Source organism: Salvelinus alpinus, chromosome 16, assembly GCF_045679555.1.
Source record: "Salvelinus alpinus chromosome 16, SLU_Salpinus.1, whole genome shotgun sequence".
Classification (NCBI taxonomy): Eukaryota; Metazoa; Chordata; class Actinopteri; order Salmoniformes; family Salmonidae; genus Salvelinus; species Salvelinus alpinus.
Genome location: NC_092101.1, coordinates 28521830 through 28545440, shown reverse-complemented (window position 1 = coordinate 28545440; position 23611 = coordinate 28521830). Strand labels below are relative to the sequence as shown.

Sequence of the window (23611 nt, the reverse complement as noted above, 5' to 3'; positions counted from 1 at the left end):
ATAACAAAAGTTTATCTCAATACTTTGTTATATACCCTTTGTTGGCAATGACAGAGGTCAAACGTTTTCTGTAAGTCTCCACAAGGTTTTCACACACTGTTGCTGGTATTTTGGCCCATTCCTCCATGCAGATCTCCTCTAGAGCAGTGATGTTTTGGGGCTGTTGCTGGGCAACACGGACTTTCAACTCCCTCCAAAGATTTTCTATGGGGTTGAGATCTGGACACCCGGGCGGTGTGTTTGGGATCATTGTCATGCTGAAAGACCCAGCCACGTTTCATCTTCAATGCCCTTGCTGATGGTAGGCTTTGTTACTTTGGTCCCAGCTCTCTGCAGGTCATTCACTAGGTCCCCCCGTGTGGTTCTGGGATTTTTGCTCACCGTACTTGTGATCATTTTGACCCCACGGGGTGAGATCTTGCGTGGAGCCCCAGATCGAGGGAGATTATCAGTGGTCTTGTATGTCTTCCATTTCCTAATAATTGCTCCCACAGTTGATTTCTTCAAACCAAGCTGCTTACCTATTGCAGATTCAGTCTTCCCAGCCTGGTGCAGGTCTACAATTTTGTTTCTGGTGTCCTTTGACAGCTCTTTGGTCTTGGCCATAGTGGAGTTTGGAGTGTGACTGTTTGAGGTTGTGGACAGGTGTCTTTTATACTGATAACAAGTTCAAACAGGTGCCATTAATACAGGTAACGAGTGGAGGACAGAGGAGCCTCTTAAAGAAGAAGTTACAGGTCTGTGAGAGCCAGAAATCTTGCTTGTTTGTAGGTGACCAAATACTTATTTTCCACCATAATTTGCAAATAAATTCATTAAAAATCCTACAATGTGATTTTCTGGATTTTTTTCTCTCATTTTGTCTGTCATAGTTGAAGTGTACCTATGATGAAAATTACAGGCCTCTCTCATCTTTTTAAGTGGGAGAACTTGCACAATTGGTGGCTGACTAAATACTTTTTTGCCCCACTGTATACTCCATCCCCCTCTTTCCTCTCCTCAGCTCAGTGGCAGCAGCCCAACACTCCCAAGCCTAAGAAGGTGCGTCCGTCGACAAGTCGCTATGCAGCGCTGACAGAGAGAGGGCTGGACGTGAAGGCAGCCTTCTTCCCTGACTCCAGCCCCCTGCAGCCGGGAGGCCTGGTGGAGAGTGATGACCTGTAGAGACCAGCGGGGGCACCACATGCCCAAACAACTCCCTAATGTAATGCCTTAAAACTGACCCTTGACCCCAGTACCACCAGCCCTGTTCCGCCCCGTTCTCCCCAGACATAGGGGTAAATGTAACCCCCTCCACCCGAGGTGTTTTACGACAAGGCCACAGATACCTTTCTGGAAGATGGATGACGGGCAATGTGACACCCCATAATATCTCAGTGTCAATCAAACATGGATCCCAATTTAGGATCAGATGGTTCCATTTTGTCAACCATAAAAGCAGAGGAATCTACCCTGAGCGGCCATTGAAGTTTATTTTCGATTGTAAAACTGCCATTACCACACAAAAGTGGGTTCACCTCTGAAGTGTCTGATATATCTCACACGATCTCTCTGTAAAAATTATAATTGAAGGTTTAAAGTTCAAGTTGAAAGTAGCATTATTATGCATGTTACAATGTTGCCATTTGTAACGCTGTATCTAAATGGATGACGTTTTATGAAATACTCCCTCAACAAAGGCACCAAATTGTAGGGGCAGAGATATGTAGAAACGGGACAGACTTTGGATCTGCAATGGAAAGTCCAAAGCATGGGAGCAGCACGTCATGTTTCCCTGGACTGTTGAGTGACGAAGGAGAAACCCCAAAACACAAAGTTATTATTTTATATGGGTATCACAGCATAGTCTGGGTAATATAGCACAATATGGATATCAGCAGTGTCTATTTTTTTTGTTATAAGTAGCACAATACCCTAGATATCAGCATTGTCGGGTTCAACATTTATCATAATTACCATAGATATTGCACAAGGCCGGGCCTTACATACTTTTCGCTTCTGTTTTTTTGTCAGGTCAAATGACCTTGGAAGTTAAAACTGTTTAGTAACTTTAGATGAGTTGTGAAAAAGAGAATGTTGGCTGAATGATGCAGACACTGTTGAGAGCTTTGTGTTACCATAGTAACTTCAGTGATTGATTGATGGAAAGAGAGGTCCGTGACATGCTAGGAGGTACTGGCATGTGAAGGTTGACTGTAACAGGGACAGGATGAGGGGTTATCCTGGGCCAGGAGGCCCACAAGATCTGTCTCAGCCAAGTGTCAACAGTCACTTCAACGCTTGTGAACTGTGTGATCCGTGAGTGGGAGACGTCAAGGACAGACAAAAGCAAGTTTTTCAGAATGGAATTCAGTGTGAGAAGATGACAAAGCAATGGATTATGTTGATGAAAGGATGATGGTGTTGATGATTATGAAAATGACCGTTATGACCGATTCTGGAGATAATTTATTTCCTTTGATGGTTTCAGTTTAAAATCTTCACAAACACAGGAGACAGTCCTAAAAATGGCTTCAGTGGATTGATCACACATTACAGATGGTCTGCTTTATTTTTGTATGAAAAAAAACAACTCTGTATTTACTTTCCCAAGAAACTTGACATAAATTATGTTAGAGATTTTTTATCTTGTCAAATGTTCAATGACAAAACATAACCCTGTCTGTATTAAAATATCATACTTTTTAAAACTATATTGCCTTTGAAAGATCACTTGGGCCTATTTCAATCACAATATCTGTCCATATTTTTCTGAGGCACTTTTACCAAATGACAATTATAAACTGTTTAGAAGGGAGAATATATGCACAGAATTGTATTGAAATAAGTAATTATATATTTTCTTTCACTACTGTATTACCAAATGGGCATCTTTTGCTGTATCTGCTCAGATCATGTTTCATCCTGCCATTACTGTGGTCACTCACACAAACATATATGACACCTTTTTGATTTATATGCCAATCTGTGCCTGTATATGGAATGTTCTCCTGATATCATGTTAGTTTATGAAAGGTAATAAAAAATCAAAGTCTGGAGTTACCGTGTTTATGTTGAGTAAGGAGACCCTGGACAAATCAATTCCAAACCAATGTACTCAGCAGCCATATTATCCATCACAGGGAAAATTCCATTCTTTAATGAAAAAGCTTATTGGATTATATTTCACCTTGATCCCAGGTTTAAATTGTCTCCACCTTGATCTTAGGTTAAATAACATCACAATGATTACAGTTCACATGGCAGACAGCAGCTGAGCACAGATGCGCCAGATCCATGAAGGCTTCTAATGGCATGTAAATGTATGTGACTGGTGAGTACCAGCTGTGTGAGGGGACTAGGGGACTGGGCAGCACTCTCCAGTGAGGCACAATGTTTATCCACTGGAGGAAATAACAGATGAGATACCATTTCAAATCTCTGCAATACCATACTGTACTGTCTTTAGTCATCCTATTTAGCTAGGCTAGTTTGCCAAAGTATGCTGCAGAGCTGTCTGACAAAATCATTTTCCTAGTTCTTAAAAGTAGATAAGGCCTACTTTCACAAACGGCCTCTATCAACCTCGACATTATGCACATTCCTCTCTCATGCGGTCTGTGTGCATCTAACCTAACGTATAGCAGGCGTAAAAGTGTATGTGTCTCTGACCCGAGCCGGTAAGAACAGGTGAAATGGATTATGGTCATTGTAGTTAATTACCACATTTCTGCGCTGAACTACGTTGAATATTTGCCTAATGAAACCTACAACTCCATTCACCCCGGCCTCCCACATAGCTCGACTTGATTTCTCTAGTGAATTATTTGATTTCTCTCTAGAGAAACGGCGCGTTGGGCTCACACAAAAAAATAACTAAATGAAATTCAAGTAATTCTGCTCAGCACTAATTTCCTCACATTCAAAGGCAAGGTGAATCAGAATTAAAAAGTACACTCCAAAATCAGTTAAAAAGTCATGAGCTTGAGTAGACGAAAAGCTGATTAAAAAGCAGATATTAAAAATCTGATTAAAAGCAGATATTTATAAAAAGCAGATATTTAAAAACAGATGGTCCATACCTACTCCCCCAGCCCCGCTGTCATGTCTGTCCCGATGAAACCTAGCGGAGAGAAGAGAAGGGAGGGACAGGATCAGGAAATAACTAAATTCGAGCTAAGAGAACAGTGGAAACTAATATCCTAGGTACAGTACAAGACTGTTTCTAATTTAGCATGCCAATGACAGAGATGACAAAATCATAAACAGACTAGGGCAAAGGCTAGGAGTTGAGGAGAATAAGCAGACAGATGAAAGAGAGACACAGTAAAGAAAGGAGGGACAGTTACATACCTGGAGCCAGCAAGTTAACCCTGATGTTTCGCGAGGCCACCTCCTTGGCCAGAGAGCGAGTGAAGCCCTCCAGACCCGCTTTACTGGCACTGTACACACACTGACCTGCGTTCCCCTTCAACTCCACCACAGAGCCTACAGTACACACAGATCACATGAACACAGTAATTGGGTTAACTCAATGTAAAGTGAAGTGGGAAATTATGTTTATTACCTGGACCACAACCACCACCTTGTGGCCAAACTGCAACATTGAATGCATCTGATATCTCAAATAATGACAAGGGGCTGTACATGCAGTAACAGTACCTATGTTGACAATGGCCCCTCCCTGAGTGTGGAGCATGCTCCGTAGCGCTTCCTTGCAGCTCAACATGCTCCCCAGTAGGTTGGTATGAAGCATAGCCACCATGTCTTCTAGCCTGGTCCACAGTAACAGACCATCCCTGAACACACACAGACAGGGAAGTGCATACACACACACAGGATATGGACGAGTTCTTAAAAAATAAAAAAATGTTTACACATGCAAGCTCACCTGCTTAAGACTGCCATGGGAGTACTGAAGGTATGAAACTAACCCATACGAGTACTGATTCATTCACAGTCACACACCTGTTGGTGCCAGCTGCATTGACCAGGTATGAGATGTTTCCACAGGTCTTCAGGATAATCCTAAACGTCTTCTGCACTTCCTCTCCTTTGGAGACGTCACAACAAAAGCCCACATGGTCAGCTAGAACATGAGAGATTGATGTAGCATTAGGTAAACAGAACATTACAGCTGTATTTAATTAACAACAGTAATTAGTGTGGCACTAGGCTCATCATCTGGTTTTGAAAATGTGAACAGAAGAGCCCAACAAACAGGTGTATGACACCCCTGCAGCTATTATACTGTACCTCCATCGAGGGACGCCACAGTGGCCTGAGCAGCATGCTGGTTCCTGGACACCACAACAACCCTGCAGCCTCTCTCTGCCAGCAGCCTTGATGAAGCCCTGCCAATGCCCTTGGAGCCCCCACACACCGCACACAGCCTGGGCATGCCCCTGCCCTGCAGGAGACCAAAACACAGCGCAGAGCAAATCAAAGATGAGATGACATAGGCAAGTGGCTTCAGGGGCAGCCTGGTTTAAGGTCTACTGAACCCCCTTGACCTCTCAGAGCACCCACTCCCCTGAACCCAGGCAGCCCACGCAGACAGACAGTCACTTCCCTGCACTGTCTGTGTAGATCATGTGTCAAACTCATTCCACAGAGGGACGGAAAAATATCTGCGGGCATTCGGTCCTCCCTTGTACTTATTTGATGAATTAAGGTCACTGATTAGTAAGGAATTCCCCTCACCTAGTTGTCTAGGTCTTCATTGAAAGGAAAATTAAAAAAAACAGCACACTCTAGTCCCTCCATGGAATGAGGCTTTACACCCCTGGTGTAGATGATCTAACAGCTAGCTATAGCTAGCTATGCTACCAAGATCATTTTAAAGAGTTCTGAGGGAAATGTCACGTTTTCACGCAACGCTGTTGTCGTTTAAGATGGATAACAATTTGGTATTTCTCTGTATAATTATCATAACGTGAGTATACGTTAGTTGGTCATTGGCACAGTACACACATGGAGGTCGCCATTTGTTCTATAGTGTGTTTATTAATTCAACCACATGAGGGAACAAGAGACACTCACATAAATCTCACAGCTAGTGCCAGTGGCCCCTCACAGGTAGCTGGACCCTCAGACATTTGAAACAAACCAAACCAGAGCCTGTCCACAGCATATAAATGACGATAAGATCTAGGCTAGGGTTAGGATTGAGCTAGGGGTTAAACATAGGCTAGGTCAGCCCTTACCCTAGCTTCATGTCAACATCCCAGTTCAAGCCAAACCCTAGTCTCATTGCCATACCTCCAAAATTAAGTCGTTGTCAAGCCTGGTTTGGGACGAGGCTACCTAACCCTAACTCTAGCTTCATGTCCACATCTGGTTCAACCCTAACCCTACCCTCAACCCCAACCCTAACCTTTTATCCTACGTTCCTCTTTGGACCCATAAGGTTGTCTCCGTCTGACTCTCCTTCTGACCCAAGTTCCAGAAGCCCGGCTCAATGTCACCAGTGAAAAACGATGGAGAAACACAGCTGGACGGTTTGAAACATTTGGAAGTTGTTCAGGATTTATTTGCTGTCCTCAGTGACTGGGTTACAGGAGAGTAAAGAAGAGGAGAGGGTAAATCACAAGCTGATGTTTGACCTGTCTTATGAGCTACACGCTCAGATGGAAAAACACAGATGTAAGAAAATAAAAATACAAAAACTGTTGAGCAACATTTTTTAGGTGTTGACTGAAATGTATTATGCACTGTATGGAGAGAGACAGTTTGTCTGTGTATGAGACAAGGCTTAATTTGTATTCAGATCATCATCCTAAACATCATGACTTCATTTTCCTCCTTCACATTCCTGTAGTCTAATGACACCTGCAAACACAGGAACAGACTTTCTGCAGTCTTCCTCACCATATATACAGCACACACACACACACACACACACACACACACACACACACACACACACACACACTTTCTCTATTTCTTCTTGCATACATATATTAATATTTACTGTATGCTCCAGAGTCTGTGACCTTGTATCAATCCATAAACACTTTATCACTCTTGGTTACATCTACAGATATTTACACCGCCTCACTCAGTCATATGAATGTATAGCGTATCTAATAGACTTACCCGACCCCACCTCACCAACATGTTCTGTACACAAACACACATTTACACTGTTTGTAGTAGAGCTAATGATTCCCTCCTTCTCCAGTAGGAAGGCCCGGTCATGCCAGAGCAAGGCTCATTGATTAAAAAGACACCTCATTAATCTGTTAGAGTACCCGATACCATTAGATACCAGAGAGCAAAGTGAACCAGACAGTCAGAGTTGACCTGAGAGAGGGAGAGAGGGAGAGAGGGAAAAGAGAAGCCAACAGAGCCAAGTCAGATGAAAAGCAAGCAATTCTCTTTATCTCAATATCCAACTCTTTGTCCCTGTATCCCCCATCGGGCCACCTAACCCCTTCTGTCCACCACAGTCATGCTCACAAATTGGAATAAGCGATCTCCATGGCAACCCATCATCTGGATGAAGCATACCAGTGTGACCTCAGAGAGACCCTGTCAGCTCCTTTAGACATTATCCAGCTGAGCATCACCACACATACAGACAAGAGACTGCATGACTCACCTACCTCACAGAGCACCACCTTAGAGTTTATTGCATTGTGGGAAAAGCAGACACAGCAAGGACCTATTCTCCTGGTAATAAAGGCATGCATTGTTATATAGACTCAATGTAGTATTTGGCTGTTGGGGTTTGTGTGTTTAAGTGAAAACCAGGCTTTACCTTTGTATTGTGACCTAATCTCTGTGTTTTGTACACAGTTTTTTTCAATCACTTTGGTGCAATTTTCACACGTATGTAGTACGTTTTCTTAACTCTAAGCACAAAAATCAAAATAGATCAAAATGGTTTGTTCCAAATCTCTAAGCACAATTGAATGAGTACACACAAATTCACGAAATCACTTGTTCATTGCACTAAATCACCCTTCCATATTCAATCGAAGTATCTTATTTTCAAAATGCAATACTCACTTTTGATATCATTGTCCTGTCATTTTTTAATACAATTAACTCCTAAAACTGCTAAAAACTGCTAACTACTGAACCAAAACGCACTGCTGAAATTCCTGGGTTGTATATAACAATATACAGTTGTGGCCAAAAGTTTTGAGAATGACACAAATATTAATTTCCACAAAGTTTGCAGCTTCAGTGTCTTTAGATATTTTTGTCAGATGCTACTACGGAGTACTGAAGTATAATTACAAGCATTTCATAAGTGTCAAAGGCTTTTATTGACAATTACATGAAGTTGATGCAAAGAGTCAATATTTGCAGTGTTGACCATTCTTTTTCAAGACCTCTGCAATCCGCCCTGGCATGCTGTCAATTAACTTCTGGGCCACATCCTTACTGATGGCAGCCCATTCTTGCATAATCAATGCTTGGAGTTTGTCAGAATTTGTGGGGTTTTGTTTGTCCACCTGCTTCTTGAGGATTGACCACAAGTTCTCAATGAGATTAAGGTCTGGGGAGTTTCCTGGCCATGGACCCCCCCAAAAAACAATGTTTTGTTCCCAGAGCCACTTAGATATCACTTTTGCCTTATGGAAAGGTGCTCCATCATGCTGGAAAATGCATTGTTCGTCACCAAACTGTTCCTGAATGGTTGGGAGAAGTTGCTCTCGGAGGATGTGTTGGTACCATTCTTTATTCATGGCTGTGTTCTTAGGCAAAATTGTGAGTGAGCCCACTCCCTTGGCTGAGAAGCAACCCCACACATGAATGGTCTCAGGATGCTTTACTGTTGGCATGACACAGGACTGATGGTAGCGCTCACCTTGTCTTCTCCAGACAAGCTTTTTTCCCGGATGCCCCAAATAATCAGAAAGGGTATTCATCAGAGAAAATGACTTTACCCCAGTCCTCAGCAGTCCAATCCCTGTACCTTTTGCAGAATATCAGTCTGTCCCTGATATTTTTCCTGGAGAGAAGAGGCTTCTTTGCTGCCCTTCTTGACACCAGGCCATCCTCCAAAGGTCTTTGCCTCACTGTACGTGCAGATGCACTCACACCTGCCTGCTGCCATTCCTGAGCAAGCTCTGTACTGGTGGTGTCCCGATCCCGCAGCTGAATCAACTTTAGGAGATGGTCCTGGCGCTTGCTGGACTTTCTTGGGCGCCCTGAAGCCTTCTTCACAACAATTGAACCGCTTTCCTTGAAGTTCTTGATGATCCGATAAATGGTTGATTTAGGTGCAATCTTACTGGCAGCAATATCCTTGCCTGTGAAGCCATTTTTGTGCAAAGCAATGATGACGTCACGCGTTTCCTTGCAAGTAACCATAGTTGACAGAGGGAGAACAATGATTCCAAGCACCACCCTCCTTTTGAAGCTTCCAGTCTGTTATTCAAACTCAATCAACATGACAGAGTGATCTCCAGCCTTGTCGTTGTCAACATCCACACCTGTGTTAACGAGAGAATCACTGACATGATGTCAGCTGGTCCTTTTGTGGCAGGGCTGAAATGCAGTGGAAATGTTTTGGGGCGATTCAGTTCATTTGCATGGCAAAGAGGGACTTTGCAACTAATTGCAATTCATCTGATCACTCTTTATAACATTCTGAAGTATATGCAAATTGCCATCATACAAACTGAGGCAGCAGACTTTGTGAAAATTAATATTTGTGTCATTCTCAAAACTTTTGGCCACGACTGTACAGTGCATTCGGAAAATATTCAGACCCCTTGACTTTATCCAAATTTTGTTACGTTACAGCCTTATAAAATTGATTAAATTGTCCCCCCCCCCCTTCATTCTACACAAAATACTCCATAATGACAAAATAAAAACAGGTTTCTAGAAATGTTTGCAAATTTATATTTTAAAAAACAACTTGAAATATTACATTTACATAAGTATTCAGACCCTTTACTCAATACTTTGTTGAAGCACCGTTGGCAGCGATTGGCATCCACCTGTGGTAAATTCAATTGATTGGACATGATTTGGAAAAGCACACGCACCTGTCTATTTAAAAGGCCCAACAGTTGAGAGTGCATGTCAGAGCAAAAACCAAGCCATGTTGTCAAAATAATTGTCTGTAGAGCGCCAAGACAGGATTGTGTCAAGGAACAGATCTGGGGAAGGGTACCAAAACACTTATGCAGCATTGAAGGTCCCCAAGAACACAGTGGCCTCCATTCTTCAATGGAAGTAGTTAAGGACCACGAAGGCTCTTCCTAGAGCTGGCTACTCGTCCAAACTGAGCAATCAGGGGAGAAGGGCCCTGGTTAGGGAGGTGACCAAGAATCTGATGGGGACTCTGACAGAGCTCTAGAGTTCCTCTGGAGATGGGAGAAACTGCCGGAAGGACATCCATCTCTGCAGCACTCCACCAATCAGGCCTTTATGGTAGAGTGGCCAGACGGAAGCTACTCCTCAGTAAAAGGCACATGACAGCTTGCTTGGAGTTTGCCAAAAGGCACCTAAAAACTATCAGACCATGAGAAACAAGATTCTCTGGTCTCATGAAACCACGATTGAACGCTTTGGCCTGAATGCCAAGATTTACGTGTGGAGGAAACCTGGCACCATCCCTACGGTGAAGCACGGTGGTGGTAGCATCATACTGTGAGATGTTTTTCAGCGGTAGCGGCTTTCCGAAGGCACTGTATATACAGTCTCAGACAGACCAACTGGCGCATTGCACAGTCAGGGTTGAGGGAAAAATGAACGGAGCAAAATACAGAAAGATTCTTGATGAAAACCTGCTCCAGAGCACTCAGGACCTCAGACTGGGGCGAAGGTTCACCTTCCAACAGGACAACGACCCTAAGCACACAGCCAAGACAACACAGGAGTGGTTTCGGGACAAGTCTCTGAATATCTTTGAGTAGCCCAGCCAGAGGCCAGACTTAAACCCGATCGAACATCTCTGGAGTAGAGGTCGACCGATTATGATTTTTCAACGCCGATACCAAGTTTTGGAGGACCAAAAAACACGATACCGATTAATCGGCCGATTTTTTAAAATGTATTTGTAATAATGACAATTACAACAATACTGAATGAACACTTATTTTAACTTAATATAATACATCAATAAAATCAATTTAGCCTCAAGTAAATAATGAAACATGTTCAATTTGGTTTAAATAATGCAAAAACAAAGTGTTGGAGAAGAAAGTAAAAGTGCAATATGTGCCATGTAAAAAAGCTAACGTTTAAGTTCCTTGCTCAGAACATGAGAACATATGAAAGCTGGTGGTTCCTTTTAACATGAGTTAGGTACCTTCTTACCTTCTTCCCAGGTAAGAAGTTTTAGGTTGTAGTTATTATAGGAATTATAGGACTATTTCCCTCTATACCATTTGTATTTCATTAACCTTTGACTATTGGATGTTCTTAAAGGCACTTTAGTGTTGCAAGTGTAACAGTATAGCTTCTGTCCCTCTCCTCGCTCCTCCCTGGGCTCGAACCAGCAACACAACGACAACCACCACCATCGAAGCAGCGTTACCCATGCAGAGCAAGGGGAACAACTACTAGAAGGCTCAGAGCGAGTGAAGTTTGAAACGCTATTAGCTAGCCATTTCACTTAGGTTACACCAGCCTCATCTCGGGAGTTGATAGGCTTGAACAGCGCAATGCTTGACGCACAACGAAGAGCTGCTGGCAAAACGCACGAAAATGCTGTTTGAATGAATGTTTACGCGCCTGCTTCTACCTACCACCGCTCAGTCAGATTATATGCAACGCAGGACACGCTAGAGAATATCTAGTAATATCATCAACCATGTGTAGTTAACTAGTGGTTATGATTGATTGTTTTTTATAAGATAAGTTTAATGCTAGCTAGCAACTTACCTTGGCTTACTGCATTCGCGTAACAGGCAGTCTCCTTGTGGAGTGCAACGAGAGGCAGGTCGTTATTGCGTTGGACTAGTTAACTCTAAGGTTGCAAGATTGGATCCCCCGAGCTGACAAGGTGAAAATCTGTCGTTCTGCCCCTGAACAAGGCAGTTAACCCACCGTTCCTAGGCCGTCATTGAAAATAAGAATGTGTTCTTAACTGACTTGCCTAGTTAAATAAAGGTATAAAATATATTTATAAAAAATATTTAAAAAAATAATCGGCGCCCAAAAATACCGATTTCCGATTGTTATGAAAACTTGAAATCGGCACTAATTAATCGGCCATTCCGATTAAATCGGTCGACCTCTACTCTGGAGACCTGAAAATATCTATGCAGCAACGCTCCCTATCCAACCTGACAGAGCTTGAGAGGATCTGCAGAGAAGAATGGGAGAAACTCCCCAAAAACAGGTGTGCCAAGCTTGTAGCATCAAACCCAAGAAGACTCGATGCTGTAATCGCTGCCAAAGGTGCTTCAACCTATTACTGAGTAAAGGGTGTAAATACTTATGTAAATGTGATATTTCCGTTTATTTGGAATACATTTGTAAAATTCTAAAAACCAATTTTTGCTTTGTCATTATGGGGTATTGAGGATTTAAAAACTCAATATTAGAATAAGGCAATAATGTAAAAAAAGTCAAGGTGTCTGAATACTTTCCGAAGGCACTGTATACACAGGCTCAGACAGACCAACTGGCGCATCACACACACACACACGATCTTAAGCAGGCCCCGCAGAGTAGGAAGGGACGGATGAGAGGGCAAGAGAGGTGACTTTGCTGTCATGTCCCTCATGTCGGTGGTAATGTTTTCAGACAGCTCTACCCTGGCAGGAAGAGACCATCTAAACACAAGGGCGAAAACAGACTGACAAAACCATGGAAACCATTCGCTTTTATTGTTATAGTCATGTTTACAAAAATGTGCTATTCCCTTTGATACTTAAGAATGTTTTACACATAGTATTGTACCAAATAACAAGTGGATGCTAATTTTTCCATGATCAGACTTACCTATATAAAAATAACTATAACCCAAAAAACTCAAGTAAGTCACCTTGGCATAAGGAGAATCTGTTTAGTTTAATAAAGCAAACTTTAGTGCTACCTTGTGTTCCAACAAGGCATGAGGTTACAGCAAAAACATGTTCACAGGAACACCGAAGCTAACTGGTTCGGTTGTTCTTGCCAGTCAGAGAATGTAAAGAACATAAGCATTATTTGATCATTCAACTATAGACATGAAAATAAATATGACTAAAATGACTACGGTATATACTGATGGTGTGGTAAGTGTAAATGTATGGTGTGTGTGTGTGTGTATGAAAAAAAGGCTCATCAGTAAACAAGACCCAGTTCAGGACAAGAGGTGAGGTGGAGAATGCCAAGACAACAGTAAAACATTAGGTTAATTCTACACAAGCAAATTGAGAAGCAAACCAGTCTGAACAGTGTTTCGTACCACTTTATACAGCCTCCACCCACCACTCAAAACATCAACTACAACATATTCAGAAGTTAGTCACACACAGTGGTCCCCATTACTCTGCCTGACACAAACACCCAATCAAACAATCACGCTTTGGAAAATTCAGTCACCTACATTCCTCTCAAGTCCAAAATGTAGCACCATCTGGTGTTTAAAATGTCCTCAACCTTTAAATGTGACCCCCAAACCCTTTCAGACTTACTGCTGTTGACACCCAGTTGCTAAGAGCAAACCGCTTGTTGGAGTGGATTAGTGCCAAAAGGTCCATTCTGTCATTTAGACAGAAGCCTTAGCTGTTGTTACTGCACCACAGCATCTGATAGGAGAAAGGCTGCAGCAGGAATAAACAGAGGACGTTAGCCTCTTGGTGTCTGCCTGGTGTGCTCTAGTGAAGGTAGGCAGACGTCCCTCACAGTCCACTAACAATGGAACAGCCACTTACTGTCCACCATTGACTAATATAATCCAATTTAAACTGTTCTCTACTGCCAACAAATATAAGATTGGATCAAATCAATTCCTCATTATGTGGTGCCTGATGATTCTGTCTTTGTTTCTAACAGTGCTGTCAATCTCATTACCATGACTAAAGGCACAGGGAGGAGGACAAGGGGGAGGGAGAGTGAAGAGTGCCATTTCGCCCCCACTGGATTACTTTGAAATGAAAGGAGTTGAAAATAAGTAGGACCCAAGGCTCTGAGGTTTCACATCCTCTAAACCCACTCAAATCACACCTTTTTTTGTGCTTTGAGACAAACAGAAAACAACTAAATCCCATCTAACCAACCACGCACAAATCATATGCAAGTCTACAGAACACTTAGACACATTGAATAGATGCACTGTACAGCTTAATTAGACAAAACCAAGAATCAACAGGGTCCAAGTCATGGATCGGTATTAAAAAACCTTCTCTCGCAACTTCAAGGATAAATATACTAACTTGTATTGGAGGAGTGATAATGATATGTTACATTAGGAAAACAGTTTGTGCTTTATAAGTAAGCAGTGTTTTGTCTTGTAGTGACAAGACACGTTAGGAATGAATGAATCATTGAAATGAGGGTTGAGAACCCATGAAGGTCATACATACATCAGGTCTGTCAGATGTCTTGCTGCATTTCCATGTTGTAGGCGACACAGTCCAGAGCACCTGGTGTTGTATAGATCCACGTGGCTATAAATATCAATATATTATTAAAATGTAGCTGTTAGAGTCGTAGCACGTTTACTGTACTGTATGTGATGTTTGTCGTTCACTTGAGATCTAGAGCGATGTCCGATAAGGTTAGTCTACTATTATGGGAGTGGGGGAGCAGCTACGATGTTCAATAAGTACACACAGAAGAATATACAGTAAGTAACATTTGATTGCAAGATCTATGGAGTGTTTTAGTTTTAACACATCAAAAAAGACAACATAAAATCCCTCTCCCAGTACCTAATAATGTATGTCAACAGCAGACGGCTTTCCTAACGTTAAGGGAACGTTTTGATAACCACACCCGACATCAGAGCATCAACAGCATAATCATTTTACCAAAACATCTCTCTCTCTCTAATAAGCTCAAAGAGAACCCAGTTTGGGGCACCAAGAGTCCAAGGGATAAAGGATGAGGTTGTGCAAATTCCATTGTTGGAGAGAGGTCCAGAGCCTAATTCCAATCAAGTCCACTGCCTCTCATGGATCTCAAATGACTAGGTGTTTGCAATAAATCAGAAACGCAAACTACCCAACCAGAGGGTATGGAGCTACTGCTATATAGCTGATACCTTCCAGTCAATAGAAGACTAGGCTCAAGGGATCAGACTGGAATTGGGCCCACCTCTACCCCTTTTCTTGCTACACTGTATGTGCTGATGACATCACTTATTCTCCTCCCATCTGCTGTATTGTTTGTTTGCTCTTAAAATCAGCAGACACAGTGCAGTATTAACATACAGCACCGCAGCCAATAAGAGTCGAGCACAAAGTGATATAGGAAATGTGTCATAAGGCAGGTGTCAATTGAAACCCTAAACACAACGAAAGGCCAAGCACATCTTTTCCAGAGAACAAAAAATAAGTTACAATTTGTCATATTTCCATCTATTAACATGTCATATGGTTTCTTACATTTAATAAAGTGAGGAACAGTACAAGGCACACATTTAACGTTTTGAATTGTTAAAGATATAAATAACTGACAGAAAGAAAATCAACATGAGTAGTGTGCTGTCCTCCAGTTATCTCTTCAGCTCTGTTTAAACTATTTCATCATTCTCCTCTGTGCTTTGATGACCTCTTATAAGGTTGTGTATGGATCCATCTGATGTTACTGTGCCTAGCAACCTGATCTGGTTGACTCACAGTTTGACCCTAAAACAAGGCAACAACCAAGTGGTTCCATTGATGGTCAGTTCATGGTGTGGTCAGGTCACGGTCAGTCCACTGTGGTCCAATGTGAGTCAGAAAGGTCAGTCAGATGATGTCTACGAAGCTGCCAGGGAACAGTCCGGTCCTGCCGTTCCTCTGGAGTGTTCCTTTGAACCAGCCGTCCTCTCTCTTCCTGTGGACAAACACTATGTCTCCCTCCTTCAGTTCCAGCTCTGCCTCACTCTGAGGGGGGTAGGACACCACCACTCTGTACCTGGGGAGGAGAGATGGAGGATCAGAGAGGATACTGTACTGACACATACTCCCCCCCCCCCACGAAGCACAGGAGAACAGAAACGCTACACAGATACACATCAGACAGCCCATTTTATTCATTACATGTCACTGTCCTACGATATAATAAATTAAGTACCTCTCGCATATGATTGGCCGAGCATCGTGCTGCTGGGAGATGAGGGAGGAGCATGCCTGGCGAGGGGGCGGGGCGATGGGGGCAGAGCCATCCAGTGGGCTGCTCTTACGTTGTGTTAACTCTGGGGTGGTGGGTAAAGTAGGCTCAGGCTCCATGGGGCAGGGGACTGCACGGCCATGGTTACCCATGCCAACGGTGGTGGAGGAGAACGAGGGGGAGGGGGTGGTGTCAGGGCCCATGGCCCTTTGGAAGACCTCCCCCGTGGCAGCCTGTTCTGCCTCCAGGGTGGGGGAGGAGGGGGGAGAAGGGCGACACTTCTTCTTGTTAGATGACAACAGCTTCAGAAGACCTTTCTTCTCCCTCTGCAGAACGACAGAACGAAACAGAGAAAGCGAGAGAAAAAAGTAAATTATGTTGCACTTGTCTGACAACGGCGTAGGCTGGATATAGACTGTCTTACAGGAATTCATTGTGTGGACATTAGAATCTGCATAAACAGAAACCATGGTCTTGGTCATTAGGTTGTTGGCTGACTAATCAGGGTTGTAATGTCATCATCTGGCCTGCTGCCAGCTGCCTCTTCTGTGTGTGTTGGCTGGCCTGGACTGACTCCCATCTCTAGTCTCTTAACTCAATTCCCAAGGCTCGCCCGTGAAACAGACTGAGCGTTGTGCGTCAATTTGTTTCTGAAGATAAACTGGAATATCTGTGTTCAACAACATACAGCGGACATGGTATTCAAAATACTCTGCAGTAAACAAGAGCACCAGACACTCCAGGCGATTGTCAAATAATTTTGGAATCCACTGTAGACGTGTTGAACACCAGCCAAATATGCTAGGCATAATAGAAGTACATGCAAACATGAGAAATATGCTAACATTGTTGATAACAATACAGATGGCTAGGGTGCTATCATGAATGCCCACCTTGCCGTCCTTGTCCAGCCGACAGGCAAGGGAGGAATTCGCTGACGTGGAGTTGCCGTTGCCTGGGGCGACGGGCATGGTGAGGTCTGCCACTGGTCGCAGGGCATCACGATCCAGCGAGGCGGCACTGACGTTGGGCGGAGTGAGGGAGGCGGCGGCACAGCCCAATGCCACACCGGCACGGACACAGCCCTGGGCAGGGTTGGAGGAGGAGGGCTGGGACTGGCACACGGCCAGGTGGGGCAGATAGGCTACAGAGGTCTGGGACTGGATGGGTGTCACAGCAGCGGTGGGCCGGTCCTGACTGTGGCAGGCTGCTGGGGCCAGAGGAGAGGCACAGGGTTAGATCATACACACATACCATTTCCCTATATATTCATTATCAAATACACTATCCCACCCTCAGGCTACATAGAATGCACACCTCCATTCCCCTAGTAGGTGACCCTACCTGTCCTGACAGCATTGCGTGCCTGGTTAACAGTCATCTGGGAGGTCATGTGCATGAGAACCTTGGCCTGTCCGGTCGGCACGTGAGCAGCCGTCACCATGGCAGCAGGTAAAGGGCTGGAGGGGGCAGGGCCGGGACAGATGGGCAGGGGCTTGTTGAAGTCAGGCCCTGGAACGATCGCCCCCAGAGAAGTGGAGGGGCTGACGATGGTGACCCCTCGCCCAGCCTGGGTGCACAGAGTCAGGGGCACCTTGGGCTGGGTGCTGCCTGATGCCGTCCTAATGGGACCAACAAGAGGAGAGGGGTAAGGGCTGGGAGCCTTAAGGTAGCTGCATATACAGAGATAATCAGTGTGTGTGCATACACCACCGTTCAAAAGTTTGGGGTCACTTAGAAATGTCCTTGTTTTTGAAAGAGCACATTTTATGTCCATTAAAATAACATCAAATTGATCAGGAATACAGTGTAGACATTGTTAATGTTGTAAATGACTATTGTAGCTGGAAATGGCCGATTCTTTATGGAATATCTACATAGGCGTACAGAGGCCCATTATCAGCAACCATCACTCCTGTGTTCCAACGGCACGTTGTGTTAGCCTTTTAAAATAAACTTTTAGCCTTTTAAAATAAACTTGGATTAGCTAACTGATCATTAGAAAACTATTTAGCAATTATGTTAGCACAGCTGAAAACTGTTGTTCTGATTAAAGAAGCAATACAACTGTCCTTCTTTAGACTAGTTGAGTATCTGGAGCATCAGCATGTGTGGGTTCGATTACAGGCTCAAAACGGCCAGAAAGAAATAACTTTCTTCTGAAACTCGTCAGTCTATTCTTGTTCTGAGAAATGAAGGCTACTCCATGCGAGAAATTGCCAAGAAACTGAAGATCTCGTACAACGCTGTGTACTACTCCCTTCACAAAACAGTGCAAACTGGCTCTGACCAGAAAAGAAGGAGGAGTGGGAGGCCCCGGTGCACAACTGAGCAAGAGGACAAGTACATTAGAGTGTCTAGTTTGAGAAACAGACGCCTCTCACAAGTCCACAACAGGCAGCTCCATTAAATAGTACCCGCAAAACACCAGTCTCAATGTCAACAGTGAAGAGGCAACTCCGGGATGCTGGCCTTCTAGGCAGAGTTATTCTGTCCAGTGTCTGTGTTCTTTTGCCCATCTTAATCTTTTCTTTTTATTGGCCAGTCAGATATGGCTTTTTCTTTGCAACTCTGCCTAGAAGGCCAGCATCCCGGAGTCGCCTCTTCACTGTTGACGTTGAGACTGGTGTTTTGCGGGTACTATTTAATGAAGCTGCCAGTTGAGGACTTGTAAGGCCATTTTGACGCTGCAATCGAACCCACAAATGATGATGCTCCAGATACTCAACTAGTCTAAAGAAGGCCAATTTCATTGTTTCTTTAAATCAGCACAACAGTTTTCAGCTGTGCTAACATAATTGCAAAAGGGTTTTCTAATGATCAATTAGCCTTTTAAAATGATAAACTTGTATTAGCTAACACAACGTGCCATTGGAACACAGGAGTGATGGTTGCTGATAATGGGCCTCTGTACGCCTATGTAGATATTCCATTAAAACATTTTTTTTTTTTACTGACATTTCCAGCTACAATAGTCATTTACAACATGAACAATGTCTACACTGTATTTCTGATCAATTTGATGTTATTTGAATGGAATTTTTTTTGTTGCTTTTCTTTAAAAAACAAGGACATTTCTAAGTGCCCCCAAACTTTTGAATGGTAGTGTATACACACACACACACACACAGTGTCGGTCAAAAGTTTGGACACCTACTCATTCAAGGGTTTCTCTTTATTTTCACTATTTTCTACATTGTAGAATAATAGTGAAGACATCAAAACTGTGAAATAACACATATGGAATCATGTAGTAACCAGAAAAGTGTTAAACAAATCAAAATACATTTTATATTTGAGATTCTTCAAAGTAGCCACTCTTTGCCTTGATGACAGCTTTGCACACTCTTGGCATTCTATCAACCAGCTTGAGGTAGTCACCTGGAATGCATTTCAATTAACAGGTGTGCCTTGGTAAAAGTTCCTTTGTGGAATTTCTTTCCTTAACGCATTTGAGCCAATCAGTTGTGTTTGTAGGGGTGGAATAAAGAAGATAAATCTATTCGGTAACATACCAAATGAATCTCTCCAGAAATAAGTCTCACACTGCTGCCGCCTGTTACAGACCCCCCTCAGCTCCCAGCTGTGCCCTGGACACCATATGTGAATTGATTGCCCCCCATCGATCTTCAGAGTTCGTTCTGTTAGGTTACCTGAACTGGGATATGCTTAACACCCCAGCAGTCCTACAATCTAAGCTAGATGCCCTCAATCTCACACAAATTATCAAGGAAACCACCAGGTACAACCCTAAATCCGTAAACATGGGCACCCTCATAGATATTATCCTGACCAACTTGCCCTCCAAATACACCTCTGCTGTTTTCAATCAGGATCTCAGCGATCACTGCCTACATCCGCTATGGGTCCGCGGTCAAACGACCACCCCTCATCACTGTCAAACGCTCCCTAAAACACTTCTGCGAGCAGGCCTTTCTAATCAACCTGGCCCGGGGTATCCTGGAAGGATATTGACCTCATCCCGTCAGTCGAGGATGCCTGGTCGTTCTTTAAAAGTAATTTCCTCACCATCTTAAATAAGCATGCCCCTTTCAAAAAATGTAGAACTAAGAACAGATATAGCCCTTGGTTTACTCCAGACCTGACTGCCCTTGACCAGCACAAAAACATCCTGTGGCGGACTGCAATAGCATCGAATAGTCCCCGCGATATGCAACTGTTCAGGGAAGTCAGGAACCAATACACGCAGTCAGTCAGGAAAGCAAAGACTAACTTTTCAAACAGAAATTTGCATCCTGTAGCTCTAACTCCAAAAAGTTTTGGGACACGGTAAAGTCCATGGAGAACAAGAGCACCTCCTCCCAACTGCACTGAGGCTAGGTAACACGGTCACCACCGATAAATCCATGATAATCGAAAATTTCAATAAGCATTTCTCTACGGCTGGCCATGCTTTCCTCCTGGCTACCCCAAACCCGGCCAACAGCTCCGCACCCCCCGCAGCTACTTGCACAAGCCTCCCCAGCTTCTCCAGAACATGGCAGATGTTCTGAAAGAGCTGCAAAACCTGGACCTGTACAAATCAGCTGGGTTAGACAATCTGGACCGTCTCTTTCTAAAGTTATCCGCCGCCATTGTTGCAACCCCTATTACCAGTCTGTTCAACCTCTCTTTCGTATCGTCCGAGATCCCTAAAGATTGGAAAGCTGCCGCGGTCATCCTCCTCTTCAAAGGGGGTGACACTCTAGACCCAAACTGTTATAGACCTATATCCATCCTGCCCTGCCTTTCTAAAGTCTTCGAAAGCCAAGTTAATAAACAGAACACTGACCATTTCGAATCCCACCGTATCTTCTTCGCTGTGCAATCCGGTTTCCGAGCTGGTCATGGGTGCACCTCAGCCACGCTCAAGGTACTAAACAATATCATAACCGCCATCAATAAAAGACAGTACTGTGCAGCCGTCTTCATCGACCTGGCCAAGGCTTTCGACTCTGTCAATCACCGTATTCTTATTGGCAGACTCAATAGCCTTGGTTTCTCAAATGACTGCCTCACCTGGTTCACAAACTACCTCGCAGACAAGGTTCATTGTGTCAAATCGGAGGGCCTTTTGTCCGGACCTCTGGCAGTCTCTATGGGGGTACCACAGGGTTCAATTCTCGGGCTGACTCTTTTCTCTGAATATATCAACGATGTCGCTCTTGCTGCGGGTGATTCCCTGATCCACCTACGCAGACGACACCATTCGGTATACATCTGGCCCATCTTTGGACACTTAACTGACCTCCAAACGAGCTTCATTGCCATACAACACTCCTTCCGTGGCCTCCAACTGCTCTTAAACGCTAGTAAAACCAAATGCATGCTTTTCAACCGTTTGCTGCCCGCAACCGCCCGCCCGACTAGCATCACTACTCTGGACGGTTCTGACCTAGAATACGTGGACAACTACAAATACATAGGTGTCTGGCTAGACTGCAAACTCTCCTTCCAGACTCATATCAAACATCTCCAATATAAAATAAAATCTAGAATCGACTTTCTATTTCGCAACAAAGCCTCCTTCACTCACGCCGCCAAACTTACCCTAGTAAAACTGACTTTTCTACCGATCCTCGACTTCGGCGATGTCATCTACAAAATAGCTTCCAATAATCTACTCAGCAAATTGGATGAAGACTATCACAGTGCCATCCATTTTGTTACCAAAGCGCCTTATACCACCCACCACTGCGACCTGTATGCTCTAGTTGGCTGGCCCTCACTACATACTCATCGCCAGACCCACTGGCTCCAGGTCATCTATAAGTCTATGCTAGGTAAAGCTTTTTTTCTATTGTGTTATTGACTGTACGCTTGTTTATTCCATGAGTAACTCTGTGTTGTTGTTTCTGTCGCACTGCTTTGCTTTATCTTGGCCAGGTCGCAGTTGTAAATGAGAACTTGTTCTCAACTAGCTTACCTGGTTAAATAAAGGTGGGGGGAAAAAATCAGTATGGCAAGAACAGCTCAAATAAGCAAAGAGAAACGACAGTAGATCATTACTAAGACATGAAGGTCAGTCAATACCTTGAAAGTTTCTTCAAGTGCAGTCGCAAAAACCATCAAGCGCTATGATGAAACTGGCTCATGAGGACCGCCACAGGAAAGGAAGACCCAGAGTTACTCTGCAGCAGAGCTACATTCATTAGAGTTAACTGCACCTCAGATTACAGCCCAAATAAATGCTTCACAGAGTTCAATTAACAGACATCTCAACATCAACTGTTCAGAGGAGACTGTGTGTGTCAGGCCTTCATGGTCGAATTGCTGCAAAGAAACCACTACTAAAGGATACCAATGAGAAGACACTTGCTTGGGCCAAGAAACATGAGATTTTTGGTAGGTGAATGGATGATCTCCGCATGTGTGGTTCCCACCGTGAAGCATGGAGGAGGTTGTGTGATGGTGCTTTGCTGGTGACACTGTCAGATTTATTTTTAATTCAAGGCTAACTTAACCAGCATGGCTACCACAGCATTCCGCAGCGATACACCGTCCCATCTGGTTTGCGCTTAGTGGGACTAACATTTGTTTTTCAACAGGACAATGACCCAAAACACACCTCCAGGCTGTGTAAGGGCTGTTTGACCAAGAATGAGAGTGATGGAGTGCTGCATCAGATGACCTGGCCTCCACAATCACCCAACCTCAACCCAATTGAGATGGTTTGGGATGAGTTGGACCACAGAGTGAAAGAAAAGCAGCCAACAATTGCGCAGCATATGTGGGAATGTTGAGGTCCTGCACTTGCATGGTTACACATGGTCTACGGTTGTCAGGCCGTTTGGAAGTGTTTCCAAATTCTCTAAAACATTGGATGCGGCTTATAGTAGAGAAAATGAACATTAAATTCTCCGGCAACAGCTCTGGTGGACATTCCTCCAGTCAGCATGCCAATTGCACCCTCCCTCAAAACTTGAGACATCTGTGGCATTTTGTTGTGTAACAAAACTGCACATTTGTGGCCTTTTATTGTCCCCAGCAAAAGGTGCACCTGTGTAATGATAATGCTATTTAATCAGCTTCTTGATATGCCACACCTGTCAGGTGAATGGATTATCCTGGCAAAGGAGGACAAATGCTCACCAACAGGGATGTAAACAAATTTGTGCACAATTTGAGAGAAGTAAGATTTGTGCGTATGCAACATTTCTGGGATCTTTTAGACCAACAGTTTCAATGTTGCGTTTATATTTTTTGTTCTTTTTTTTTGGGGGGGGGGGGGGGGTAGATCAGCTTTAATATTGCAGATAATCCTCTGCATCATTTGCAATATATTTTTGTAAATAGAAATGTAAAAAAATTCCTTCATTATTTTCCCTTAACCCTACCACCCCTCCCCTAATTGAAGTAAACTACTGAACAACACTTAAATGCTAACCAGACCACGAGCGCAAGTTGATTTTGT

The 23611-nt window shown here is 43.6% G+C and overlaps 3 protein-coding genes across 13 annotated transcripts in view; 1 reads left to right on the top strand and 2 right to left on the bottom strand.

Moving 5' to 3' along the window:
* Window positions 1-3038, top strand: part of LOC139541288 (palladin-like) — a 112084-nt gene extending 109046 nt beyond the window's left edge. For all 10 annotated transcript variants that reach the window (XM_071345764.1, XM_071345766.1, XM_071345768.1 and 7 more), the window contains one exon: window positions 1004-3038. In XM_071345764.1, the coding sequence (XP_071201865.1) occupies window positions 1004-1164 (161 nt within the window). In that variant the 3' untranslated portion in view covers window positions 1165-3038. The remainder of the gene's footprint in view (window positions 1-1003) is intronic.
* On the bottom strand, window positions 2548-12024 carry LOC139541289 (carbonyl reductase family member 4-like). The gene is made up of 7 exons (XM_071345773.1): window positions 11833-12024; window positions 5236-5389; window positions 4948-5068; window positions 4642-4778; window positions 4333-4467; window positions 4062-4102; window positions 2548-3383 (listed from the first exon to the last, which is right to left on the bottom strand). The coding sequence occupies exons 2-6, from the start codon at window positions 5378-5380 to the stop codon at window positions 4062-4064; spliced, it is 579 nt and encodes a 192-aa protein (XP_071201874.1). The 5' UTR covers window positions 5381-5389; window positions 11833-12024; the 3' UTR covers window positions 2548-3383.
* Window positions 12025-12763: 739 nt separating this feature from the next.
* The window catches only part of LOC139541287 (E3 ubiquitin-protein ligase SH3RF1-like), a 76930-nt gene continuing 66082 nt past the window's right edge, over window positions 12764-23611 (bottom strand). Inside the window, exons 9-12 of one of the 2 annotated variants that reach the window (XM_071345760.1) lie at window positions 17542-17819; window positions 17091-17407; window positions 16162-16523; window positions 12764-16002 (exon numbers count right to left, since the gene is read on the bottom strand). In XM_071345760.1, coding sequence (XP_071201861.1) covers window positions 15834-16002; window positions 16162-16523; window positions 17091-17407; window positions 17542-17819 — 1126 coding nt within the window. In that variant the 3' untranslated portion in view covers window positions 12764-15833. The remainder of the gene's footprint in view (window positions 16003-16161; window positions 16524-17090; window positions 17408-17541; window positions 17820-23611) is intronic. The other variant, XM_071345761.1, reaches the window with a different exon arrangement.